General features: G+C 51.1%; 2 protein-coding genes across 12 annotated transcripts; both read left to right on the top strand.

Moving 5' to 3' along the window:
• Window positions 1-3,863: 3,863 nt before the first annotated feature.
• On the top strand, window positions 3,864-16,729 carry KIFC1 (kinesin family member C1). Of its 4 annotated transcripts, none has more exons than XM_014447619.2 (11): window positions 3,864-4,013; window positions 9,459-9,599; window positions 9,748-9,847; window positions 10,352-10,405; window positions 10,518-10,568; window positions 10,770-11,167; window positions 12,160-12,939; window positions 13,545-13,835; window positions 13,925-13,998; window positions 14,143-14,218; window positions 16,533-16,729. In XM_014447619.2, exons 1-11 carry the CDS (start codon window positions 4,002-4,004, stop codon window positions 16,575-16,577), a joined length of 2,022 nt encoding a protein of 673 aa, XP_014303105.1. In that variant the 5' UTR covers window positions 3,864-4,001; the 3' UTR covers window positions 16,578-16,729. The 4 variants fall into 4 exon arrangements, with proteins under 4 accessions (XP_014303105.1, XP_014303104.1, XP_014303103.1 ...); XM_014447618.2 differs by having other exon boundaries at window positions 9,462-9,599; window positions 10,767-11,167; window positions 16,533-16,723; XM_014447617.2 differs by having other exon boundaries at window positions 10,767-11,167; window positions 16,533-16,723.
• A 1,861-nt stretch (window positions 16,730-18,590) lies between these two features.
• On the top strand, window positions 18,591-22,719 carry PHF1 (PHD finger protein 1). Of its 8 annotated transcripts, XM_023746503.1 has the most exons (14): window positions 18,591-18,765; window positions 18,857-18,938; window positions 19,027-19,122; window positions 19,572-19,672; window positions 19,770-19,918; window positions 20,090-20,185; window positions 20,364-20,432; window positions 20,547-20,670; window positions 20,775-20,842; window positions 21,000-21,104; window positions 21,227-21,413; window positions 21,499-21,593; window positions 21,844-21,924; window positions 22,086-22,719. In XM_023746503.1, exons 1-14 carry the CDS (start codon window positions 18,607-18,609, stop codon window positions 22,372-22,374), a joined length of 1,701 nt encoding a protein of 566 aa, XP_023602271.1. In that variant the 5' UTR covers window positions 18,591-18,606; the 3' UTR covers window positions 22,375-22,719. The 8 variants fall into 8 exon arrangements, with proteins under 8 accessions (XP_023602271.1, XP_014303100.1, XP_023602272.1 ...); XM_014447614.2 differs by lacking the exon at window positions 19,572-19,672 and having other exon boundaries at window positions 22,086-22,718; XM_023746504.1 differs by lacking the exon at window positions 20,364-20,432 and having other exon boundaries at window positions 22,086-22,718.
• Window positions 22,720-22,784: the final 65 nt, after the last annotated feature.

Genomic DNA, 22,784 nt, shown 5'->3' with positions numbered 1-22,784 from the left:
GAGGAGGGCGGTCATGTTCATCAAGGGTCAGTTGGGTTGGGAGCACGAGTGTGCAAGCCTTTGTGAATCCTGTGTCCCAAGCTGGGGAGAGGAGACCCAAACTAGATAGGGCTTTCCTACTCTGAGATTAAGGGGCTTGAGGACCGAGCAGTGACCTTGTGGGAGAAGGTTGCAGAGGCAGAAATCCTGCAAGGCCCAAAGCCTGAGTGACACATCTTCCACAAAAGTGGACACGAGACGCTGTTGGAATGAGATGGAGGGAGGACGGGTTGACATCCTTCAGCAACCACGGTAACTTCACTGTGCACCTTGCCATCTGTGGAGAAACCTGCACAGCGCCGAGCAGCAGAAAAGACATCTGCCAGAGAAGCCAGGAAGAAAAGCAGGGGATGGCGGGATGCAAGGTTCAGGAATATAACTTTCAAGGTAAGAAATCCTCCCGGGCTTGCAGGAGCGATCTCTGGGTTTTGGGAAAAGGGCTCCCCAAATCAGCCTATTCCTGAGATGGGCAGATGGGAGAGACTCTAGCAAGACCAGGCATCAAGGACTCTGTCATCCTGTTTAGCCAACACCGAGACCTGAGAGAGAATTGACATCTCTGCAATGTCAGTCTGTCCCTGCAAGTACATAGTCTCTGTTTCTGTTCACTTAGATTTTCTTTAATATCTTCCAGTAAAGCTTTATCTTTTTCTCCACAAAGGGCGTGCACACCTATTGTTAAATTTATTACTATTTTATATTTTGTTGCCATTGCAAATTGTATATTAAACCTTTTACTGCAGTGTAACATAAAGTACACAAATCAAGTGTACAGCTTCTTTTATATATGTATATATTCATGTAACCAAATGGTATCTTTTTTAAAGTTATACTTTCTAACTGATGGGCACTGATGATAGAAATGCAATAGCTTTGTCTACTGATTTTTAAAAAATGTATATTTTATTGATTTTTTACAGAGAGGAAAGGAGAGGGATAGTTAGAAACATCGATGAAAGAGAAACATCGATCAGCTACCTCCTGCACAACCCCTACTGGGGATGTGCCCACAACCAAGGTACATGCCCTTGACTGGAATTGAACCTGGGACCCTTTAGTCCGCAGGCCAACACTCTATTCACTGAGCCAAACCAGTTAGGGCTACTGATTTTTTTTATATTGATCTTGATAAGTGAGTTTAGAAATAACCTTGCTAAACTCACTTATCAATTCTATTGAATTTTCTTTTGGGGTTGCTACACATTCAATAATTTCATCTGAAAATACTGACATTCTTGTTTCTTTCCAATCCTTATATATTTTCCTAAATATATTTTTAAATTGATTTCAGAGAGGAAGGGAGAGGAAGAAATAGAAACATCAATGATGAGAAATAGAAACATCAATAGAAACATCAATTCCCAATCATCAATTGGCTGCCTCCTTTACTCCTCCTACTGGGGATAGAGCCCACAACCTGGGCATGTGCCCTGACTGGGAATTGAACCGTGACCTCCTGGTTCATAGGTCGCTGTTCATCCACTGAGCCACACCGGCTGGGCCAATTCTTATATATTTTTGTTGTCATTTAGTGGACTGGCTAAAACTTCCATTATTGTATTGATTAGGATTATTGAGAGCAGGCGTCCTTAACTTGTTCTTCATTTTAAGAGGAATGCTTTCACAAGACAAGTAGTAACAAGTGTTGGACAGGTTGGAGAGAAAAACAACAATGAGGAATGCTTTCCACATTTCAGCATTATTGTGATGTGTGCTAGAAGGTTTTTGAAGATGTCCTTTATAAGGTTATGGGTTTTTCTTTAATATCAATGGATGTTGAATATGTTGAGTATTTTTCTACATCAATAGAGATGAATAAACTTTTCCCCTTTAATGTACTAAAGCAGTGGTTCTCAACCTTCTGGCCCTATAAATACAGTTCCTCATGTTGTGACCCAACCATAAAATTATTTTCGTTGCTACTTCATAACTGTAATGTTGCTACTGTTATGAATTGTAATGTAAATATCTGATATGCAGAATGGTCTTAGGCGACCCCTGTGAAAGGGTCGTTCGACTGCCAAAGGGGTCGCGACCCACAGGTTGAGAACCGCTGTAAGGGTCCATATTTCTCCTAACATGTGTGTGTGTTGTTTTTAACTTTGATAAATGCCTTTTGCTATACATTCCTTTTCAGGTTTCCTTTCTCAGTTCTCCCTCCCTACCCATCCATTAAGTGTTGGGCTTCTCCAGTTTCCTTCTTCACTCCTCACTCCTCTTCTCACAGGCAGCTCTCCTCCACAAGCAGGTGTGAATTCAAGTTAAAGCACTGGATTAGAGGGTAGGTGGCTTGAGTTTTGGTTCTGTCAGTCTCCAATTATGTACCAAGTCCTCTGCCGTTCAGTCTTAAATCCCTGTTCTGACTACCGCCAGGGTTGGTCGGAAACTCCGATGACTAAATGTAGTAGAACCACGCTGCAAAGTATTCACAGGTTTTTGTTACCAAGGTAGTTACAGGTGGCCCGAGAGAACAGATAGAGCTTGTATTTAAAGCTAATGGATCTAGATCCACTCACAGTTAGTGACTCTGTTCTTGTGAAATGACACAAATGGAGCCCCCCATTTTTTTTTGAGACATTTTTAAATGGAGCCAGAGCAACCATTCTAGAGGAACTGCATTGCTTGTCTTGGTCCTTGAAACTTTGGACTGGGCTAAATCATTATTGTTTTTTTTAAATTTTATTTCAAGAAAATCAATCACTATTGTGTACAAACATAAAGTCAGCAGGAAATTGGACATCCTGATCACAGGGACTGATGATTACAGACCTTCTATCTGAAGAGAGAAGCAGTAACCTATCCTGCCTAGCCCAGAGTAGCGCAGCTCGTCAGCACCAACAGGACATTTTTTTCATCTCATGTAATTAGTCCGTTTTTCTCACGAAAACCGCTTGCTTTCACCCTGTAATTAGGATACTGTTTGGTTTCTGCCTGAATCAGGAATTGCAATTCTTAGATTCCCGAGTGAACGCTTGACTCAACTGCTTTTTAGGGCTGACATACTTAACCTCTCTAACCCTTCAGCTAGCTTGCAGGTAAGATGTGCGAAGCACTCGACACGTAGTAAGAGCTCAGTTAACTTGGTGATTAGTAAATGGAGACAATGCACGTGCAGATTAGTCTGAAAAACATAAAAGACCCCATACATGAAAGCAGCGACCCCACCGTGGGTTCGAGGCTCTGGCGGCCCTAAATCGGCATCCAGGTACGGAGGAGGTCTAGTGAGGAGTCTGCAGAAAAAAGTCCTCCTCTGAGCCTCGAATCCCCACTGTCGCGAATCCCCAAGCGACAAGCTGCAGCCCTGGTCCCTAAATTTGGTTAGAAATGCCCGAAAGACCAGAGAATGGGCTGACGCGGCCTCTCACAGCCGCGCGAGGGCGCCGCTCCCACTTCCGGGGCCAGTGGCCGAATCCGCGGGCGCGAGTGCGCTCCCTGCTGCAGTCGCTAGGGGCGCTCGTCCCGCCCGCGCCCGCATCGGACCTAGTGTGCGCACGCGTGGTTCCTGTCCTCCAGCGTCCCGCCCCCCACTGCGGTGACGTTCGCGCGGCGTGTGCAGGCCTCGTCTGACGTAGCGGGCGGCGGCGGTAGCCTGCCTAAGCCCAGCGCGACCGCCGCGGGGGAGCGGGGGTTAGAGACGTGCGGCCGGAAGTGGGACTAACCCGCCGGCCAAGCTGGCAGGGGAAGGCGCCGGCCCGACGGGTGTGGCCTCGGGAGGCGGAGGGCGCTGCGATTGGCCCTCGGTTGTGGCGGCGGCGACGATTGGCCCCTGCGTGCGGAGCGAGGTGAGTGTGGCAACGGCCGTTGGAATTCAAAAGTGGCGGGTGTGGCGCGGGCTGGGTGGCTGCCGCAGCGCGGAGCGCCCGTGCTCTGCGTCGCGAGCGGGCGAGGGAACGCAGGTCCCGGGAGCCGCGGCGCCCTGTTCCCTTCGTCGCGCCCCCTGGCACGTGTGGCGGGAGCTGGTCATGGAGCCGCAGGTGAGTAGGGCCGGCGTGGGTCTCCCGCCCGGGGCCGCGGGGCCGACGGCCGCCCCCGGTGCTGACGAGCCCCCGCCCCGGCCTACTTGGAGGACGAAGGTCTGTGCGGCCCCGAGTGATCGGGACGATTTAGGAGAGAAATTGGGCACAGTGAGTACCAACAGGCAAGACTTCTGAAGCGTTTTGCTGCAGGAGGCAGCAGAAAAGGGCGTAGCTGGCAGGAAAAGCAGAGTCAAGAAGCTGTGAGGCTGGAAGAAATAGCAGCGCGTGTTGCCTACTGATCGGAATGACCCAGGGAGAATAGAAGGTGACGGTGTAGAGGCGACAGGGAAGGAGGGATTGCTGACGGTCGGACTCGGCGAGGGGCTGGCGTCTTGTGCGTTAGGCGCCGAGTAGTGGCTTTAGGAGCTTGGTGAATATTTCGTTTTTCCGTTTATTTTTTTAATCCTCACTCAAGGATATTTTTTTCATTGATTTTTAGAGAGAGTGGAAGGGAGGGGGAGAGACAGAGAGAAACATCTGTGTGAGAGACACATGATTCGTTGCCTCCCACCCCGGATTGAGGATGGGCCTGCAACCTATGTGGGTGCCCGTGAGTCCTTGGGCCACGTTCTAACCACTGAGCAAACTGCGAGGGCTGAATATCTGTTTTTATAGGTTAAGTGCTCATGCTAATTGTACAAAGCTGAGAGTCATTGTGTCTAGCTTTATAGATGGGAGAAAAATAAACACTGTACTCTTGGAGTTGTCCTGAACTGAATAAACCTATGAACACATTTTCTGAACCCACACCAATTCCTGGGTGGTAGGCCTTTGGTAGTAGAGAGACTGAAGGGCACTGGTTATAAATTATATATATGGTGTTTGACCTTGGAAAATTTAAAGAAATATTTTTTGGGTACATTTCTGCAGGTGATGGGACCCTCCCCCCTTTATGTGTATGTACTAGTAAGCCAATGATTTGGATGTTGTGCAATTTAAGTATTCTACTAATAGACATCTGATTTTATTCCTTTAAAAATGTACTGAGCCGTGCTACGTAGCAGACATGGTACTAGATACTCTGGTTATACAGTTGTGAACAAAACAGATGTGTTCATGTGATGCTCACAATCTAACGTAAGGAAAGACCAATAAACTAAAATGTAAGAAGCCAGGGTATCAGGTGGTTTCAGAGTTTTCTCTAGTGATGCTCTGCTGTGAGTATCGTGAATATATGTATTTGTATCACAGGTAGTTCAAAGTCACTTTGCCAAAGCTGAACTTCCCAAAGTAGTCCTTCAGGTACTCTCAGATCTCTCCGTGTTATTTCTTACAACTGCATGTGAATCTACAATGACTTTATCATGAAAAGTTTGATTAAAAACAAAACCAGCTCTTCCTCCTGTGATCCTTATTAATGGAACCACGGCAGGTATCTTGGAGTCAGCCTGGACTCCTGCATCTCCCTCACTGCCTACCCTCTATCTCTCTCCCCCAAGGCAGCTCCCAGGTAGATCAATATAGTGGTCTCTCTTATCCAAGATTTTGCTTTCCATGATTTCAGTTACCTGTGGTCCAAAAATATTAAATGGAAAATCCCAGAAACAAATAACTCAAAAGTTTTAAATTGCATGCCATTCTGTCCATACCTATCCTTCTGTCCTGCCTGGAACATGAATCATCCCTTTGTCCAGCATATCCATGCTGTGTAGGCCACCTGTCTGTTAGTCACTTAGTAGCCATCTCGGTTATAAGGTCAACTGTCAGGGTATGGCAGTGCTTGTGTTCAAGTTATTCTTATTTTACTTAGTGATGACTCCAAAGCCATTCACAAAATTTTTATTATAGTCTAGAGGCCCAGTGCATGAATTCATGCACCAGTGGGGTCCCTCGGCCTGGCCTGTGGGATCGGGCTGAAATTGGCTCTCCGACATCCCCTGAGGGGTCCCGGATTGTGAGAAGGCGCAGGCCAGGCCCATGGACCCCACTGGTGCACGATCGGGGCCGGGGAGAGACTGGGGAGAGATGCAGGAGATGGGCCAGCCAGGGAGGGACCGTGGGAGGGCTCCAGGGCATGTCCAACTCCTATCAGCTGGACCCTAGCAGCAAGCTAACCTACGGGTGGGAGCATCTGCTCCCTGGTGGTCAGTGCACATCATAGTGAGTGGTTGAGCAACGTTAGCATATCATTAGCATATTATGCTTTGATTGGTTGAACGGCCGACCGATTGGTCGACCAGACACTGAGCATATTAGGCTTTTATTATATAGGATGTTGTTAAAATTGCTCTGCTTCCTAGTTATAGTTATTAATCTCTAAGTTTTATCATAGGTATGTGTGTATAGGAAAAACCATAGTATATATAGGATGCAGTACTGTGTGAGGTTTCAGGCACCCACTGGAGATCTTGGAAAGTATCTCCTGCAGATAACGGGGGCCAGGGGAACTACTGTGCTTGGTTTCATGTAATGCAGCTCCTCGTTGGCCTTCTCTCAGATGGATTTCTACGTAGCATAGACCAAGCATGTCAAACTTGCACCTGGCAGGCCGCATTTGACACGCCTGACTTAGACTCTTAGAGGGCTCCTCTCTACTGAGTTCCTTGAGAACTAAGCTCTAATGCCCTAAGGCAGTGGTCGGCAAACTCATTAGTCAACAGAGCCAAATATCAACAGTACAACAATTGAAATTTCTTTTGAGAGCCAAATTTTTTAAACTTAAACGATATAGGTAGGTACATTGTTATTAACTTAATTAGGGTACTCCTAAGGCTTAGGAAGAGCCACACTCAAGGGGCCAAAGAGCCGCATGTGGCTCGCGAGCCACAGTTTGCCGACCACGGCCCTAAGGCATCCTTTGTATCTAATGAATTAACTTCTCTTTCAAGCAACTAAAATCTTCAGAGCTGTATACATTCTTGGGAGAACAGAAAATAGATCGTCTTCTGTGGAGCTTAGTTCTCTTGTGGTGCCCCAGTTTGGAAAGGCTGCCTTAGAAAATAAGCTCTGGGAAGCAGAGACTTCATGTTCATTACTTGCCAGTACCTAGAACAGCACCTGGTACAGAGCAGTCTGTCAACAATTCTTAGTGCAAAAATCCTTGTTGAGCCCTGGCTGGTTTGGCTCAGTGGATGGAGCGTTGGCCTGCGGACTGAAGGGTCCTGGGTTCGATTCCGGTCAAGGGCACATGCCTGGGCTGTGAGCTCGATCTCCGGTGGGGGGCATGTAAGAGGCAGCTGATCAATGATACACTCTCATTGATGTTTCTGACTCTCTCTCCCTCTCCCTTCCTCTCTGAAATCAATAAAAATATATATGTTTTAAAAAATCTTTGTTGAATGAGTGAACGAAGGAATGATGCAGTGTCTGCCTCTGATACCTCTCATCTTCTAGTTCTATTCATTTTTCACTTTGCTCATAGTTCACTTTTTACATACAAATCTAGTCATATTATTTTCCTGGCTAAAAGTCAACAGGGTCCCTCTTGCCGTCAGTAAACTCCAGGCTCTATCATGGCATACCAACCACCACAGTCTTTTCTCTTCTGCCTCTTTTCTCGTCTCCCCACTTTCTATGCAATTTCCTCTGTTCAGCTTAACAGAACAGTGTGTCACTTGCTGAATGCATTCTTCCTTGCTTTTTGCCTGGAATGCTCTTGGCCAAAACCCATCAAGCCAGCTCTTTCTCACCCTCAAGGCTCTGCCCAAAAATACTTTTTAGAAGTGTTCTCTGACACATTTACACTAGATGCCCACGCCCCTCCTCTGGGATCCTTTAATGATAGCACTAAGTAAAGTTTTAGTCATCTCGAATGCTTCCCTTCCGACTGTCCCATGAGCATCTTGAGAGCACAGACCATAGCTATTACTCCAGAACCTAAATCATTTCCTGGCATTTAGTAAACATTGAATGAATGAAGTAAACTGAAGGGAAGAGAGAGACTGGCCTTGGAATTAAGTTACCTCTAGTGAAAATCAAAAGTTGATCTATACACAGTGCCCTCCTGGTGGTGGGATAGGAGTAGGGTGATGAATTGTCCCTGTTTGCATGGGAATGACCTAATTTTAGCTCTGAAATTCCCATGTCCTCTAAGAAACCCCTCAGTTCTAGTCAAACCAGAATGGCTGATAACCAGGGTGAACATAATCCCCAGGCCCTGAATTGTGCTGCTTAAAGGAGAGGTTCTTTCTTTCCCGTTGCCCCCACCTCATGCCTCTATACTTCGGTGGTCTCCAAACTGGCCAAGCTACTTGCTGGTCTTCCCTGCGCAAGTTGGCCTACTTACAACTCATTCTTATTCTTTTTTTTTTTTTATATATTTTTTATTGATTTTTTACAGAGAGGAAGGGAGAGTGATAGAGAGCCAGAAACATCAATGAGAGAGAAACATTGATCAGCTGCCTCCTGCACGCCCCCACTGGGGATGTGCCCGCAACCAAGGTACATGCCCTTGACCGGAATCGAACCCGGGACCCTTGAGTCCGCAGGCGGACGCTCTATCCACTGAGCCAAACCGGTTCTGGCTCATTCTTATTCTTTACAATAGGCTCGTTTGCATAGTTTTCAGATGCTTAATCAGAAAGTGTGTCTGGCTTTCCATGTGTGCAGGGCTAAAGCCTAAACTTCTTAGCTTGGCATCAAAGCCCTACAAGGCAGTGTTTGCCTAATGGTTAAAACATGGCCTTCAGAACAGCCTGTCTACATTCTAACCCTGGCTCTGCCTTTTATTGGCTGATGACAAGCTATTTTACATCAGTACCACCTCTGGGCTGCTCTGAGGATTAAGTTGATACAAATATAGCATTTAAAACAGTTCCTAATAAATGTTACCTGCTCCTCCAACCCAGTCTGCAACTTTATCTATCTTCCACTCTCTCCCTTACTTACTATTCTCAGCTCTAGCTAAAAGAGTGTGTTGGTTTCACAGTCATACCATGTGTGTGTTTGTTTTTGCCTTCTAAAAGAAGTGTCCATTTCTCTCTGCTTATATAAGTACTACTTAGTTAGCTGAAGTCCAAAGTCCGCCCAGCGTCTCCCTTAAAGATTGCTCCCACTTCTCCATGCTTTTTATTATTATTATCATTATTATTATTATTATTATTATTATTGATTTCAGAGAGGAAGGGAGAGGGAGAGAGAGATAGAAACATCAATGAAGAGAGAGAGTCATTGATCGGCTGCTTCCTGCACGCCCCCTACTGGGGATCAAACCTGCAACCGGGCAAGTGCCCTTGACCAGAATCGAACCCGGGACCCTTCAGTCTGCAGGCCAATGTTCTTTCCACTGAGCCATGCCAGCTAGGGCCTCCATGCTTTTTGGCTGCCATATAGTCTGTGGCACAAGAGGTACAAAGTTAATGATGTTGGTGGTGATGTTGAGGACTAGGCTGGGGGGCCAAAAAGCAGAGGTCTTTGGACATTTGGGTTCTAGGGTGATGTCTTAAGTGTCTCTTTTTTTCCCAGCAGAGGTCCCCTTTGTTGGAAGTGAAGGGTAACTTAGAGTTGAAGAGACCCCTGGTCAAGGCCCCTTCCCGGCTGCCTCTCTCAGGAAGCAGGTTTAAGAGGGGGCGTGACCAGATGGAGGATGTCTTGGAGCCAGAAAAGGTGAGCTGGGTTTAGAAAGCTCTGTGTGTGTGTGTGTGTGTGTGTGTGAGAGAGAGAGAGAGAGAGAGAGAGAGAGAGAGAGAGAGAGAGAGAGAATGTAAACCCATCAGGGAGGGTAACTGTGGACCCTGTCCTTGTCTCTCCCTAGAAAAGGACACGAGGCCTGGGCACAGCGACCAAGTTTGCCACATCCCACCACAGAGCTCCGGTCATCACCACAGTGCCCCAGACACAAGGCCAGACCGCAGGTGGGCTCTGGGGGTGGACAGATCAGTGCTCTCCAACTCCTTTTCTTTTAATTTTTGCTTAGTTTGAACAGGGAATATGTTTCACTTGTTCCAAAATTTCAAAGGCACAAAAGTTGTTATACTTCTGAAAAGTCTCCCTCTTACCTCTGTTCCCCAGCCACCCACTTCCCCTCCCTAGGGACCACTGTGTGTTCTTCAGGGCTATGCTATGGGTAGTCAAGTGAATACATGTTCCCTAACATCTTTTTACATAGATGTAGCACACTTTTCACATGGTTCTGCCCCTGCTCTCTTTGCTTCTCCTGGTCCAGCTTGTTTCTTAGCGTGCTCAGTAATTTCTGGTCCTGGGAAAGGATATCTTTAGGAGTTGGCCAGACCTAGCGGAAGAGGAAAGTTTTCTAGTTTCTAATCCTCAGTAAAAGCAACTGCTCTGCCCGTCGCCCAGCCAGAGTACATGTCACCCTGAGAGTGATAGCTCTTTTCCTCTGTCCCATTTCCTGACAGCTCCAAAAGTTCCCAAGAAGACAGGCCCGCGATGTTCCACAGCCGTTGCCCCAGGTGATTAGCCCTTAAGAGCCCTATGGGCTGAGCAGGGGTTGGGGGTACATGTAAAGGGAGAATGAAGGAGGTGGAAGTTCACTGTGCTGATGTCACCTCCCCAATTCTCTAGTGTTGAAGACTCAGAAGGCGGGCCCCGCTGTTCCTGCCCAGAAGCCTGACAGTAGGTGGCAAACATGACTGCTGGGTGAGAGGCTGGGATAGGGAAGGGGAGGTGGTGAGTGCCCAGAAGAATCCATCTGTCTCTTCCCTGTCTGGAGGAGAAGGAGATGTAGCATCAGGTGTGGAGGCCCTAAAGGTTAAGAGGGAGGAGAGATAGGGAACCAAGACTTGACCTTGGTCCTTTCTGTGCCCATCTTAGCAGCAGCTGCTCCTCCTAAGCTGGGAGGGAAGAAACCCGGCAAACGTCCAGCCTGGGACTTAAAGGGTCAGTTATGTGACCGAAATGCAGAGCTGAAATGCTACCGTGAGAGGACTCAGACTTTGGACCAGGAGAACCAACAGCTGCGGGACCAGCTCAGGGAGGCCCAGCAGCAAGCCACGGCCCTGGGAGCAGAACGCAAGACACTAGAAGGGGAGTTGGCCAGGGTACGGGCCCAGGCCGAGCAGGGCCAACAGGAGCTGGGGAACCTGAGTGCCCGTGTCCTGGAGCTGGAAGAGCGGCTGGGCACGCAGGAGGGCTTGGTGCAAGAGCTCCAGAAAGAACAGTTGGGATTGCAGGCGGAGCGGAGGGAACTGGCCACCCGGCTGGAGGAGCAGGAGGTAAGGACCAGCTTCTCACCAAATGCTGCTCCTGCTTTCCAGGTTTGGGCTTAGAATCCCTGACCACCTCTGTCCAGCAGCGTACCTATATCCTCTCCCCTTCTTAAAAAAAAAAAAAAAAAGATTGTTTTTTTCCTCCCAAAGATTTTTTTATTGATTTTTTTTTTTTTTAGAGAGAGAGGAAGGGAGAGGGAGAGAAACATCTATTGATTGCCTCCTGCATGCCCCCTACTGGGGACCTACTGGGAATCGAGCCCACATGCCCTGACTGGGAATGGAACGATGCCCAACTCACTGAGCCACACCAGCCAGGTCACTGAGCCACACCAGCCAGGGCTTTCCTCTACCCTTCTTTACCCCTCTGTTTTCTTTCCTTTTTTTTCTTTATTGATTAAGGTATTACATATGTGTCCTTATCCTCCCATTGCCCCCCCACCCCCACCCCACTCATGCCCTCACCCCCCTGTTGTCTGTGTCCATTGGTTAGGCTTATATGCATGCATACAAGTCCTTTGGTTGATCTCTCCCCCTTACCCCCACCCTGTTTTCATAGCTTCTCCAATCTATGCCTCCCCTATTCCTCCATCGCCTTTCTTTCTGTATCTTTCCTCATCAAAAATCCCCATGCGTTTTTCTCCCTCTTCACATGTCCATTCACTAGATTGAATGACTTGCAGTCTCTTAAATGATTCCATTCTCGCTCCGGGGATTTTGCATCTGCGCATCCCTCTTTGTGGGATGCTCTTTCTGTATTCTCTCCTTCCCCTGGCTCACTCCTATCCTTTAGGGTGTCAGCCTAGACATCATCTTCCTGTGCCTCTTCTGGATGTGCCCATTGCCTCCTGTTCCCCTACCGTGATTCCCATTTCTTATCTCCTTCTTTACCAGACTGTGAAGTCATTGGAGGCAGGGGCCACCCCACCTCCACTCCCACCCTATCATGACTTGTTCTGATTCTTGCTTTATCTTGCCCTCTCTTTTGTTCTGGGCAGAGGAGGCTTCAGGCATCAGAAGCAGCCCTGTCAGGTAGCCAAGCGGAGGTGGCATCTCTGCGCCAAGAGGCTGCAGCCCAGGCGACCTTACTGGCTGAGCGAGAAGAACGTCTCCATGGGCTAGAGATGGAGCGCCGGCGACTACACAACCAGCTACAGGAGCTCAAAGGCAACATCCGTGTGTTCTGTCGGGTCCGCCCTGTCCTTCCAGGGGAGCCCACCCCACCCCCTGGCTTCCTCCTGTTTCCCTCAGGCCCTGCTGGGCCCTCTGATCCTCCAACCCACCTCAGCCTCCTCCGGTGTGATGAGCGGCGTGGGACCCTGAGTGGGGTGCCAGCCCCCCCAACTCGCCACGACTTCTCCTTTGACCGGGTATTCCCGCCAGGGAGTGGACAGGACGAAGTGTTTGAGGAGATTGCCATGCTTGTCCAGTCAGCCCTGGATGGCTACCCAGTATGCATCTTTGCCTACGGCCAAACAGGAAGCGGCAAGACCTTCACAATGGAGGGTGGGCCTGGGGGAGACCCCCAGGTGGAGGGGCTAATTCCTAGGGCCCTGCGGCACCTGTTCTCTGTAGCCCAAGAGCTGAGCGGCCAGGGCTGGACCTATAGCTTTGTGGCAAGCTACGTAGAGATCTACAATGAGACTGTCCGAGACCTCCTGGCCACCGGGACCCGGAAGGGCCAGGGGGGTGAGTGCGAGATTCGCCGGGCAGGGCCAAGGAGTGAGGAGCTTACTGTCACCAATGCCCGCTATGTTCCTGTCTCCTGTGAGAAAGAGGTAAGCACTGATGGCACTGTGGCTGGAAAATGGGGAGGAGTGGACGGCGACGTGAGATGGAGGTGGAGGAAGGGAAGGGAAGGGAAGGTGTGAGGATCAGTTGCCTATTCAGTGTGGGCTGGGGACTGGGGTGGGTCTGCCTTCATAACCGCGGAGCAGGGAGGAGAGAGGCCCTTGCTGAAGCAGTGCTGTCGCTGGCCCCCTGCCCACTGCCTCTCACCTCACTTCTTATTGCTCTCCTTGCTCACTATGCTGGAGCCATGTTCTAGCTCATTCCTGAGCCCACGAGTCACACTGATCCCATTAGGGTCGTGGTGCTCTCTGCTTCCTTTTGCCTCTGGAATGGCGTGCTCCCTCACTGCCTGAAGATCCCGCCATCCTGTCTAAAGTTGCAGTCCTCACTTCACTCTTACACACTCCTTATTTTTCTGTTTCATTTTACTCCTTCGTACTCTCAGACATGTTGTCTATTTTACTTATTTGTCTCTTCGCTGGCTAGAAAGAAAGCTCCCAGAGGGCAGGTGCTGACTCATGTTCATTGCCATTGCTGACATCGCTCTGTACTGACTTCCTGCCTGCTGTTGCCCTTTGCTCTTCCCTCCCAGGTGGAGACTCTGCTCCTTCTGGCCCGCCAGAACCGGGCTGTAGCCCGCACAGCCCAGAATGAGCGGTCATCACGCAGCCATAGTGTGTTCCAGCTGCAGATCTCTGGGGAGCACGCGGGGCGAGGCCTGCAGTGTGCGGCCCCCCTCAATCTTGTGGACCTGGCCGGGAGCGAGCGGCTAGACCCTGGCTTAGCCCTCGGTCCTGGGGAGCGGGAACGCCTTCGGGAAACACAGGCCATTAACAGCAGCCTGTCCACGCTGGGGCTCGTCATCATGGCCTTGAGCAACAAGGTGGGAATGGGGTTGGGGCAGGTGGGACTTGGGGCTGACTGTGCTGAACCCTGTCCAGTCCTAATCACTGGTCCCCCTCAACCTCCTAGGAGTCCCATGTACCGTACCGGAACAGCAAGCTCACCTACCTGCTGCAGAACTCTCTGGGGGGCAGCGCTAAGATGTGAGTGAAAGGGGCAGGTGGGAGGGGTGGTATGGGGACTGTAATGCTGGGGTCAGGTGGGAACGGGGAAACAGTAGAGACCTGGTCCAGGCTCCACACGGCCACTAATGCTGGGGTTTGGACCCCCCTCTCCTCTCTCCACAGGCTCATGTTTGTGAACATTTCTCCCCTAGAAGAGAACGTCTCTGAGTCCCTCAACTCCCTCCGCTTTGCCTCTAAGGTGTGGTTACCACCAAGCCCAGGCCCTGTCAGGACCCCTGGGTGACTGAGGGTTTCTGCATCTGCACCCCTTCTGTCCTTAGGCCAGGGCACATTCATCCAGAAAGGACTTATAATGGCTAGTCATCTGCAGCACACACCCATCTAGATAGATTTGTAAATATTGGCTTTTGGGGATTTTTAATTAAGTTTTTAAAAATAGGTAAACTGCATAGGAAGCTATACACTACCCCTATCCACCTTATTTTCCCCACCTGTCATTTTTATTATCTATCATTTTATTTATTCTAATGTCCCTCCTCCTTATATAAAAGACTTCTCTCCCTCTCTCTCTTATATATGTTATTCTGCATTTTGTTTTGCTTAACGAGACAGCCTCACGATTACTCCCCACCAGCACACAGAGATCATCCCGTTGTTTTCACATCTGCCTAGGAACTGTGTAGAAGGACTAAAGTTTATCCACCAGTTCCCTCTACTGGGCACTTAGACTGTTTCCACACTTTATTACAAACAAGGCCATGTTGACTAGTCTTGTATGTATGTCATTTCCTATTTGTTTAATTACATCTAACTATCTAGGGAAGGATGCCTTGAAATGCGATTGCTGGATCAAAAGAGACCCAGAGGTTTTTCAAACCATTCCAAATAGTGTGAGTTCAGGCTCCAAACTACACGAGGGTCAGCTGTGGCCATGGCCATGAATTCTCTAGGACAGCAGTTGCCAACCTTTCAGAACTCATGGACTACCAGTGGCCTGTGGACCACCGGTTGGTGACTGCTGCTCTAGGATACTTATACTCCCTCCACTAGAATTAAGTTAGAAAGTGTTTTTACTGCCTGCCTCTGAAAGGGTCATTTCTTTTCTCCGGTCACTCATTTTCCTGAGGCTGTAGCCGGCGATGGGTTCTGGCTTTTTTCAGGGTCTCTGGTCAGGTGTGCCCTCCTGCTCCACTGGGGCTTCAGCCTTTCTTGCTGCCGTGGAAGTAGTCAGCCACCTTGGCACCCTTACCTGGTCTTTTGCTTTGATCAGTATTTCCCTTGCTATCTGGCAATCGAGTTAAAGTTATATGAACATCATTAACACCAGACAATATAAACTCTTTAATATCCTCTAATACCCAGCTTATATATATTACGTTTACCTGATTGTCTCAGAAATGTCTTTTATACATTAGGCTTGTTCTGATCAGGATTAAAGCAAGGGCCACTCAGATAATTTAGCTGAAATGATCTCTTAACTCTCTCTTTAACCTATATTAACCCCATCCCCTTTGATGGTATTTATTTGTTGAAGAAATAGGGTCATTTGTCCTACAGAATAACCATATTCTGGATTTTGGCTGATTGTTTCCTCTTTCCTCCATAATTTTTGTTGTGGGTTTAAATTTCTTAGCAAGTAAACTTCCATGAAGTGGTACACTTTCTATCAAATCATATCAGGAAGCATCCAATATCTAGTTGTTCCACTTTTAATGATACAAATATTGATCATTGGATTTGGGTGTTGTCGGCCTGATCTATCCAGTAAGAACTCAGATCGACTTTTTCACCTAGTGATTTTATCAAGCAGGGATCATACCCAGGTCTTATTAGGGAATGTTAAAATGGTGATTTTCTAATTTTCTCAGTTCTACATTTATTAGTCCAGATTCTTCTGTAAAATACTTCCCATCTATTTGGTTACTCTGAAATTCAGTCCATGTAGGAAAGGCAGGATAAATGCAGGATTCTTTATCAATTTTCAGTTTTATAAATTGATACCCAGGCAACTTCTAAAGGTGACCAGTGAGTTTTCGTCAGGAGTTAACATTTTACAGATGCTTATGTATTTGATACGTGTCCTTTGCAGGTGTCATTCTTTCTGATGTGCAAATTATACATCTTTGTCCATTGTGTGCTACTTCACTTTGGCTATGTCCTTTAAACGGGTCCCCCGTAGTCTTTATTCCAGGTTCATCTTGTACATTTCCTGCTCTAGACTTGAAATCATTGATTTTCCTTGGTCCCTAAATGTTATTGTTCTATTTAGCTTATTAAACATTAGTGGTGGGAGGGCTAGAAATGAAAGCTCCTCCTGTCTCTGCTCCCGTTCAGGACCTGCATCTGTTCTAGGCCTTTTCACCTCTTCCAGTCCCAGGAGGCCTAGTGGAGAACTGACCGTAACTGAGGCCAGCGTGAACCTGTCCTTAGAGCCTTACTTCAGTGTTCTCTGAGGGCAGCCCTAATATTGGGGTTGGGGAATGATCTTCGGAAACCGAGTCTCTTGGTTGCTCTGAACACTTTTGTATTCTGTCTATCCCCTGTGCCCACAGGTGAACCAGTGTGTTATTGGTACTGCCCAGGCCAATAGGAAATGAAGACAGAACCAGATCTTCCGGGGGTGGAAGTAGGGCCGAGGGATGCTTTATTGGGGTAGGGGTGGTGCCCTGTTACCCCGGCCTATCAAATAAAGAAAAGCTTTGTGTGTTTTTTTTTTCCTTAAATAAAGGTTTTGTTAGCAGTTGCCCAAGGAGGGTATTTTTCTTATCTGTAAAAATGGAAACTGTGGATCTGTCCACTCTACCCAGCATTTGTGCGTTTTGCAGGGCGAGCGCCACCTCTTTTCTCCTTAAGCCGTACCTTGGGGTCTGGGTGGCTTTCAGCTCCCATACCCTTACCCCCTGTCCACACCTGGAGGTGCGCCCACTGGCCATCCACAGGCCACCCTGAGGGGTCGGAACCGGGGCCCAAGGACGGGGCTGGCGCACCCTCCCACTAACTGCTGGCTCTTTCCTCCCGCCCTTTCCCGGTCCGCCCGTTCGAACGGCCAGGGCTGGCCCTGCCCCGCTGCCCATTGGCCGGCTCTCGCGGCGTCACCGCCCCGGTACTAGCCCTCCTGTCGCGCCCTGACCCGGGAGCGCGGGGCCCACGCCGGCGGCCGAGCCCCTGGCGCCAACTGACGCTGCCGCCGCCCCGGGAGGAGGGACTCAGCCCTCCCAGGTGCCGCGCGGGAGGGGTCGCGCGTGCGCAGAAGCGCGGGGCGGGGCGAAGTGGCACCGGAGGGCGGGAGCTGGAGCAAAGGCGGGAGAGGAGGGCGGGCGCTGGAGAGAGGAGAGCGTGGTGAGGCCCAAGGGCAGAGTGAGTAGAGAGCGGGGTCGGGGACTGGAAGCGAGGCAGGACTTGGGGCGACCAAGGATGGGGAGGGCAGTTAACCTATGTGGCATGAACGAGGACCAGTCCGGAGACGGGCTGCCGAGAGCGGAGAAGACCTCCTACCCCCAGGGCGGGTCTCCCGTCGGAGGAAGGGGCTTCGGGGATTCCCTTTCCCGCCGGGTCCGCTGGCCCGCCAGCCCTCACTGCACACAGCCCGCCGCGGGCTCCGCGCCCTCCGGGCCTGTCGGAGGTGAGGGAGGTGGGGCAAGGTGGTGCCCGTCCCCCGCCCCGGGCTCCTCCTCCCCCGGTCCTCCACTCCCACCGCCCTCCCCCTGAGCCGGCGCGTCCCTCCCTCTCCTCCCCTCCTTCCCCGGCCGCCTCCTCCTGCCGCTGCTTTGGCTGCTGCGTCATACGCCCCAGAGCCGCCGGGACGCAGAGGCTGGGCCTGGGGACCCCCCGGCCTCCGCCTGCACGCCCCCGAGGCCCAGACTTGCCCTCCCCGGGCGGGGCTTTTGCTGGGTCTCCCGAGCCGCCTCTGCCCGGTCCGACGCCCCCAGCTTTCACTGGTGATGAGGCGCGGAAGCCTGTGGGTGGGGAGCCGCGGAGAGCGGTTTTCGGCGTCCGTAGCGAGCGAAGACCGGCCAATCTGGTTGTGGTGGCTGGCAACTTCAACCCCGTTGACTAAATCCCGTGAGAGATTGGGATGGAAAACTCCCCCCCTCCCGGGGCACTCAGGGAAGTTATCTAACCCGAGGGCAGGGACCCCCGAATTTGAGGGTGACCTGACATAACCTGGTACCCGGATGATGATTCTTAATGAGACACGCGGGCCCGGGGAGCCAGCTGTTTCTACTCCGGAAAAACATCTCCAAAAAAGCTCCCAACATACATCTCTGGGTAACCCCAATTATACCTCTAAACTGCAGGAGTAGTGACCTTTGCTTCTGCGGCCATCGTCTCTGTTAAAATCTCAAGACCAGGATATAAGCCCAGGGGAGCTCTGGAAGCTGGGACCGGAGAACTAGGTGGGGTGAGCTGGTTAGGGAGGGAGACTGGTCACCATAGTTGGGCGAGCTGGAGTCCAGCTGAGGAGGGGTGCTGAGGGGTTTCCTGCCCAGCTGTCTCAGGGGCATGGAGACAGGGGGCACAGCTGCTTGAATCCTTGACAGAAAAATAGGCAAAGAAAATCAGGAGTGTCTCTCAGCTTCCATAACCTCCTCACATTCTACTCTGGCCAGGCCCCCCCAGGATGCAATGGCACAGCCCCCCCGGCTGAGCCGCTCCGGTGCCCCCCCACTTTGGGACCCAGCTTCCTCTGCTCCCACCTCAGGCCCCAGGCCTCGACTTTGGGAGGGTCAGGATGTGCTGGCCAGATGGACAGATGGGCTGCTGTACTTGGGAACTATCAAGAAGGTGAGACCTTTGACCTCTGACCCGTCATCTTTCCCCCAGTCTCCTCATCTAGTTCTGATGCCCATTTTACCTGTGTACTCACCCACTCCAGGTGGACAGTGCTCGGGAGGTGTGTCTGGTGCAGTTTGAGGATGACTCCCAGTTTCTGGTTCTATGGAAAGACATTAGCCCTGGTGAGACCCTAGAGGCCTGGGGGTGTGCATCCCATGGAAGACAGGAACCTGCCTGAAGGACAGGCCCTAACACTGTGTTCCCTCGTAGCTGCCCTCCCTGGGGAGGAACTCCTCTGCTGTGTCTGTCGCTCAGAGGCTGTGGTCCCTGGGAACCGGCTGGTCAGCTGTGAGAAGTGTCGCCACGGTGAGAGCACAGGACACCTGAATGGTCCAGCTTGCCCTGGACATTCCCGGCTGCTCTGTCCCTTCCCTCCAGGACTGGTCCTTATACCCCCTGTTCTGGCCTGTCCCCCAGGCCACTGCTCTGGCCAGTCTCTTCAACCCTGTAACCTCAGTCCCTTCCCAACACAGAGAGAGGCAGCCATGGGATGGGGATGTGTGAGCTTTGCAGGCAGAGGGGTGGTTCAAGTCAAGTAATCTCTTTCTTAACCATTTGAACAAGTCTCAAAAACCTCAAAACCTCTAGGAGCCTCAGTTTCCTCACCTATAGAATAAGGGTAGTTACCCCCCCCCCCCGCCCCGAAACAGGACGATGGCCGAGAATTAAATGAGATAGATAAGACTCTTCCTCTCCCAGGGCCTAGTACACGGAGGTTTACAATTCAGTAAGTGCTCTACCTCACTATCATTCAGCTTATCACCAGGACTGCCACGTTCCAAGGGCCCCAGCCCCTGGAGAGGGAGAGGGCACGTCCTGGGTCTGCCGCCAGTGCATCTTTGCCATCGCCACCAAGGTAAAGGCACCTTCCTATTGGAGCTGCCCACCCACGGCCTCTCCCAAGCCTTTCCTCGCCCCACTGCTGAGGTGGCCTGCCCCTTCTGTCTCTGCAGAGGGGGGGTGCACTGAAGAAGGGCCCCTACGCCCGGGCCATGCTGGGTATGAAGCTCTCTCTGCCATACGGACTCAAGGGGCTGGACTGGGACGCTGGACATCTGAGCAACCGGCAGCAGAGCTACTGTTACTGTGGTGGTCCTGGGGAGTGAGTAATGAGGGGCAGGGGTTCAGGAACAAGTGGTTGTGCAGGACTTCTCGGGGAATGGAGGAGAACAGGGTAAGCAGAGGGCTGAAGGGGAGGCAGTCGGTGGTGAGCAGGGTTTGGGGCAGTTAAGGGGGAGTGTCTGGAGGTCACTAGTCCTATGCGCCCCCTCAGGTGGAACCTGAAAATGCTGCAGTGCCGGAGCTGCTTGCAGTGGTTCCACGAGGCCTGCACCCAGTGTCTGAGCAAGCCCCTCCTCTACGGGGACAGGTGAGACCTCTTGATCTGCCCACCCTCTCAGTTCCCCCACACCTGCCTGTCTCAGATCCGTTCTCCTCACAGCCTCTCAGGTGTTGCTCAGTAGTTCCCCATCCTTGCTTTGGGAGCCCTCCATAGCATGGTATAGTTTTCCCGTGTCAGGTGTACTCTCTCTCTTGCCCACATCCAGGTTCTATGAGTTTGAATGCTGTGTGTGTCGGGGGGGCCCTGAGAAGGTCAGGAGGCTACAGCTTCGCTGGTGAGCTTGACCTCAGTGTAACTCCTCTCTCCCCTACCCGCCCCAACCTCCCACTCGGAACTCCCCTGGCTGTTGTAATGCTTCCACAACCTTGACAACTCAATGCTTCTCCAGGGTGGATGTGGCCCATCTTGTCCTCTATCACCTCAGCGTTTGCTGTAAGAAAAAATACTTTGATTTTGACCGTGAGATCCTCCCCTTCACCTCTGAGAATTGGGACAGTTTGCTCCTTGGGGAGGTAAGGGGTGGTGAAGCTTTGGGGGTTATGGGGGGAGAGAGATGTGAAGAGGGGGAGGAAGGGGTCACTGCTTCCTTGACCCCACTTTCCCTCCTCTTCCCCAGCTCTCGGACACTCCCAAGGGAGAACGTTCTTCCAAGCTCCTCTCTGCACTCAACAGCCACAAGGACCGGTAAGCTGAAGGGAGGCCGAGAGGTGATGTGGAGACGGAGCTGGGGAGGGCGGTGCTGTGATCTACCTGGACACCGTCTCCGGAAAGCAGGGAGGAAGGTCAGAAGAGGGGCCCTTTTCTATAACACTGACCTGTACCATTTCTCTCCTCACCCCAGTTTCATTTCAGGAAGGGAGATTAAGAAGAGGAAATGCTTGTTTGGTCTTCATGCTCGGATCCCTCCTCCTGTGGAGCCACCTACTGGAGATGGAGCCCCCACCAGGTCACTGGTCTAGGGGGGATGGGGAAATTCTCAGGGTATTAATCTGGGGGTAAATATATATGGAGGTGGGGGTCTTTGGGGTGTCCGGGAGGGGGCTGGGGGGATAAGGAGGCCTCTTACAGCTTCCCTTCAGGGCAGGGCCCTGGGGGAGGGGTTCCACGTCCCCTGGGGAAGCGCCGGAGGCCGGAGCCAGAGCCCCTGAGGAGGCAGAAGGGGAAGATGGAGGAGCTGGGGCCGCCCTCAGCAGTGCGCACTCAGCCAGAGCCCCAGGAGCAGAGGCAGCGGGCCCCTCTGCAGAGGGCACTGCAGGTACAGAGGCAGAGGCAACCCCATGGGGCACATGCTGGTGTGGGGAATCCAGGGTTCTCTCTTAGTCCTCTGCTCCTGCTTCTAGGCCTCAGTGTCTCCACCACCCCCCAGCCCTAACCAGAGTTACCAGGGCAGCAGCGGCTACAACTTCCGGCCCACAGACGCCCGCTGCCTGCCCAGGTCAGTGCTGCTATCCCCTCCAACCAGATATGCTGCCCTAGAACCTCTCTAATTGTCCACATCCTCTAGACTTTCTCACCCAGAATTCTCTCATTTGGCTACCCACTTTTTGTCCCAGAGAGACTTCTAGAACCAATGTCTGGTCCCCAGTTTCTTGGGGATGGGGGTTCCTCAGGGGTAAGCTCATTCAGGGGGAGAATGTCCTGTTTTCTTGCTTCAGGTCCTGACTTTTCTCCCTCCCCAACCCTAGTAGTCCCATCCGGATGTTCGCTTCCTTCCACCCCTCTGCCAGCACTGCAGGGACCTCTGGGGATGGCGAACCCCCAGACAGGTGAGATTCTACCCCCTTACCTGTGACACCCCTCGTTGTCTCTGTGTTCTTCAGGTCCTCAATCTCCAACCATTTCTTCATTCCTCTGATCTACTTGTGGGCTCCATTTCTGGTCAGTCCTTACCTGTCTTACTGGACTCACAACTGCCTTCTCTCCCTAGGTCACCCCTGGAACTTCACATTGGTTTCCCCACAGACATCCCTAAAAGTGCCCCTCACTCGATGATTGCCTCATCTTCCTCAGTCCCAGCGCCCTCCCCAGGTCTTCCTAGACGCTCAGCACTCTCTTCTCCCCTGTGCCGTAGTTTGTCTCCTGGGACTGGGGGCGGAGTACGAGGTGGGGTGGGCTATCTGTCCCGAGGGGACCCTGTCCGAGTCCTGGCTCGGAGAGTACGGCCTGATGGTTCTGTGCAGTACCTGGTGGAGTGGGGAGGCGGGGGCATCTTCTGAACAGCCTGCCTCTGCCCACCTCCCCATTCACACACACATCGGCACTTTCGTACCCTGACCTCTGACCTCACCTACAGCTGGGATGTACCTGGGGAGGGAGGGGGTAGTTTTCCTACTGCCCAGGTGGAATCCAGGGAGGTGGGGAGAAGAGGCTCTCTTCTCTACTCCCTTCATGATTCCTGAGCTTTCCCCCACCCTGCTTCCCATTTCCTTTGATGTTATTTTGTTACAGCTTTTAAAATATTTTTAAAAATTATTTAACCCCTGGGGATGGAGACTGAGGAGGGGAAGGATAATAAAGGATACTGGGCTCTGTATGATTGAAATAAAGATAAACAAATCTGGCAGCTGAGTCATTCTGAAAGATGAGAACACAGGACTAGAAGCACTTCTAATCTTCCCAACCAAAT

This window comes from Myotis lucifugus, unplaced genomic scaffold (genome assembly GCF_000147115.1).
Source record: "Myotis lucifugus unplaced genomic scaffold, Myoluc2.0 scaffold_687, whole genome shotgun sequence".
In the NCBI taxonomy this organism is placed as follows: Eukaryota; Metazoa; Chordata; class Mammalia; order Chiroptera; family Vespertilionidae; genus Myotis; species Myotis lucifugus.
The sequence above is the reverse complement of the archived record's forward strand: the minus strand, read 5'-3'. Positions and strand labels throughout refer to the sequence as shown.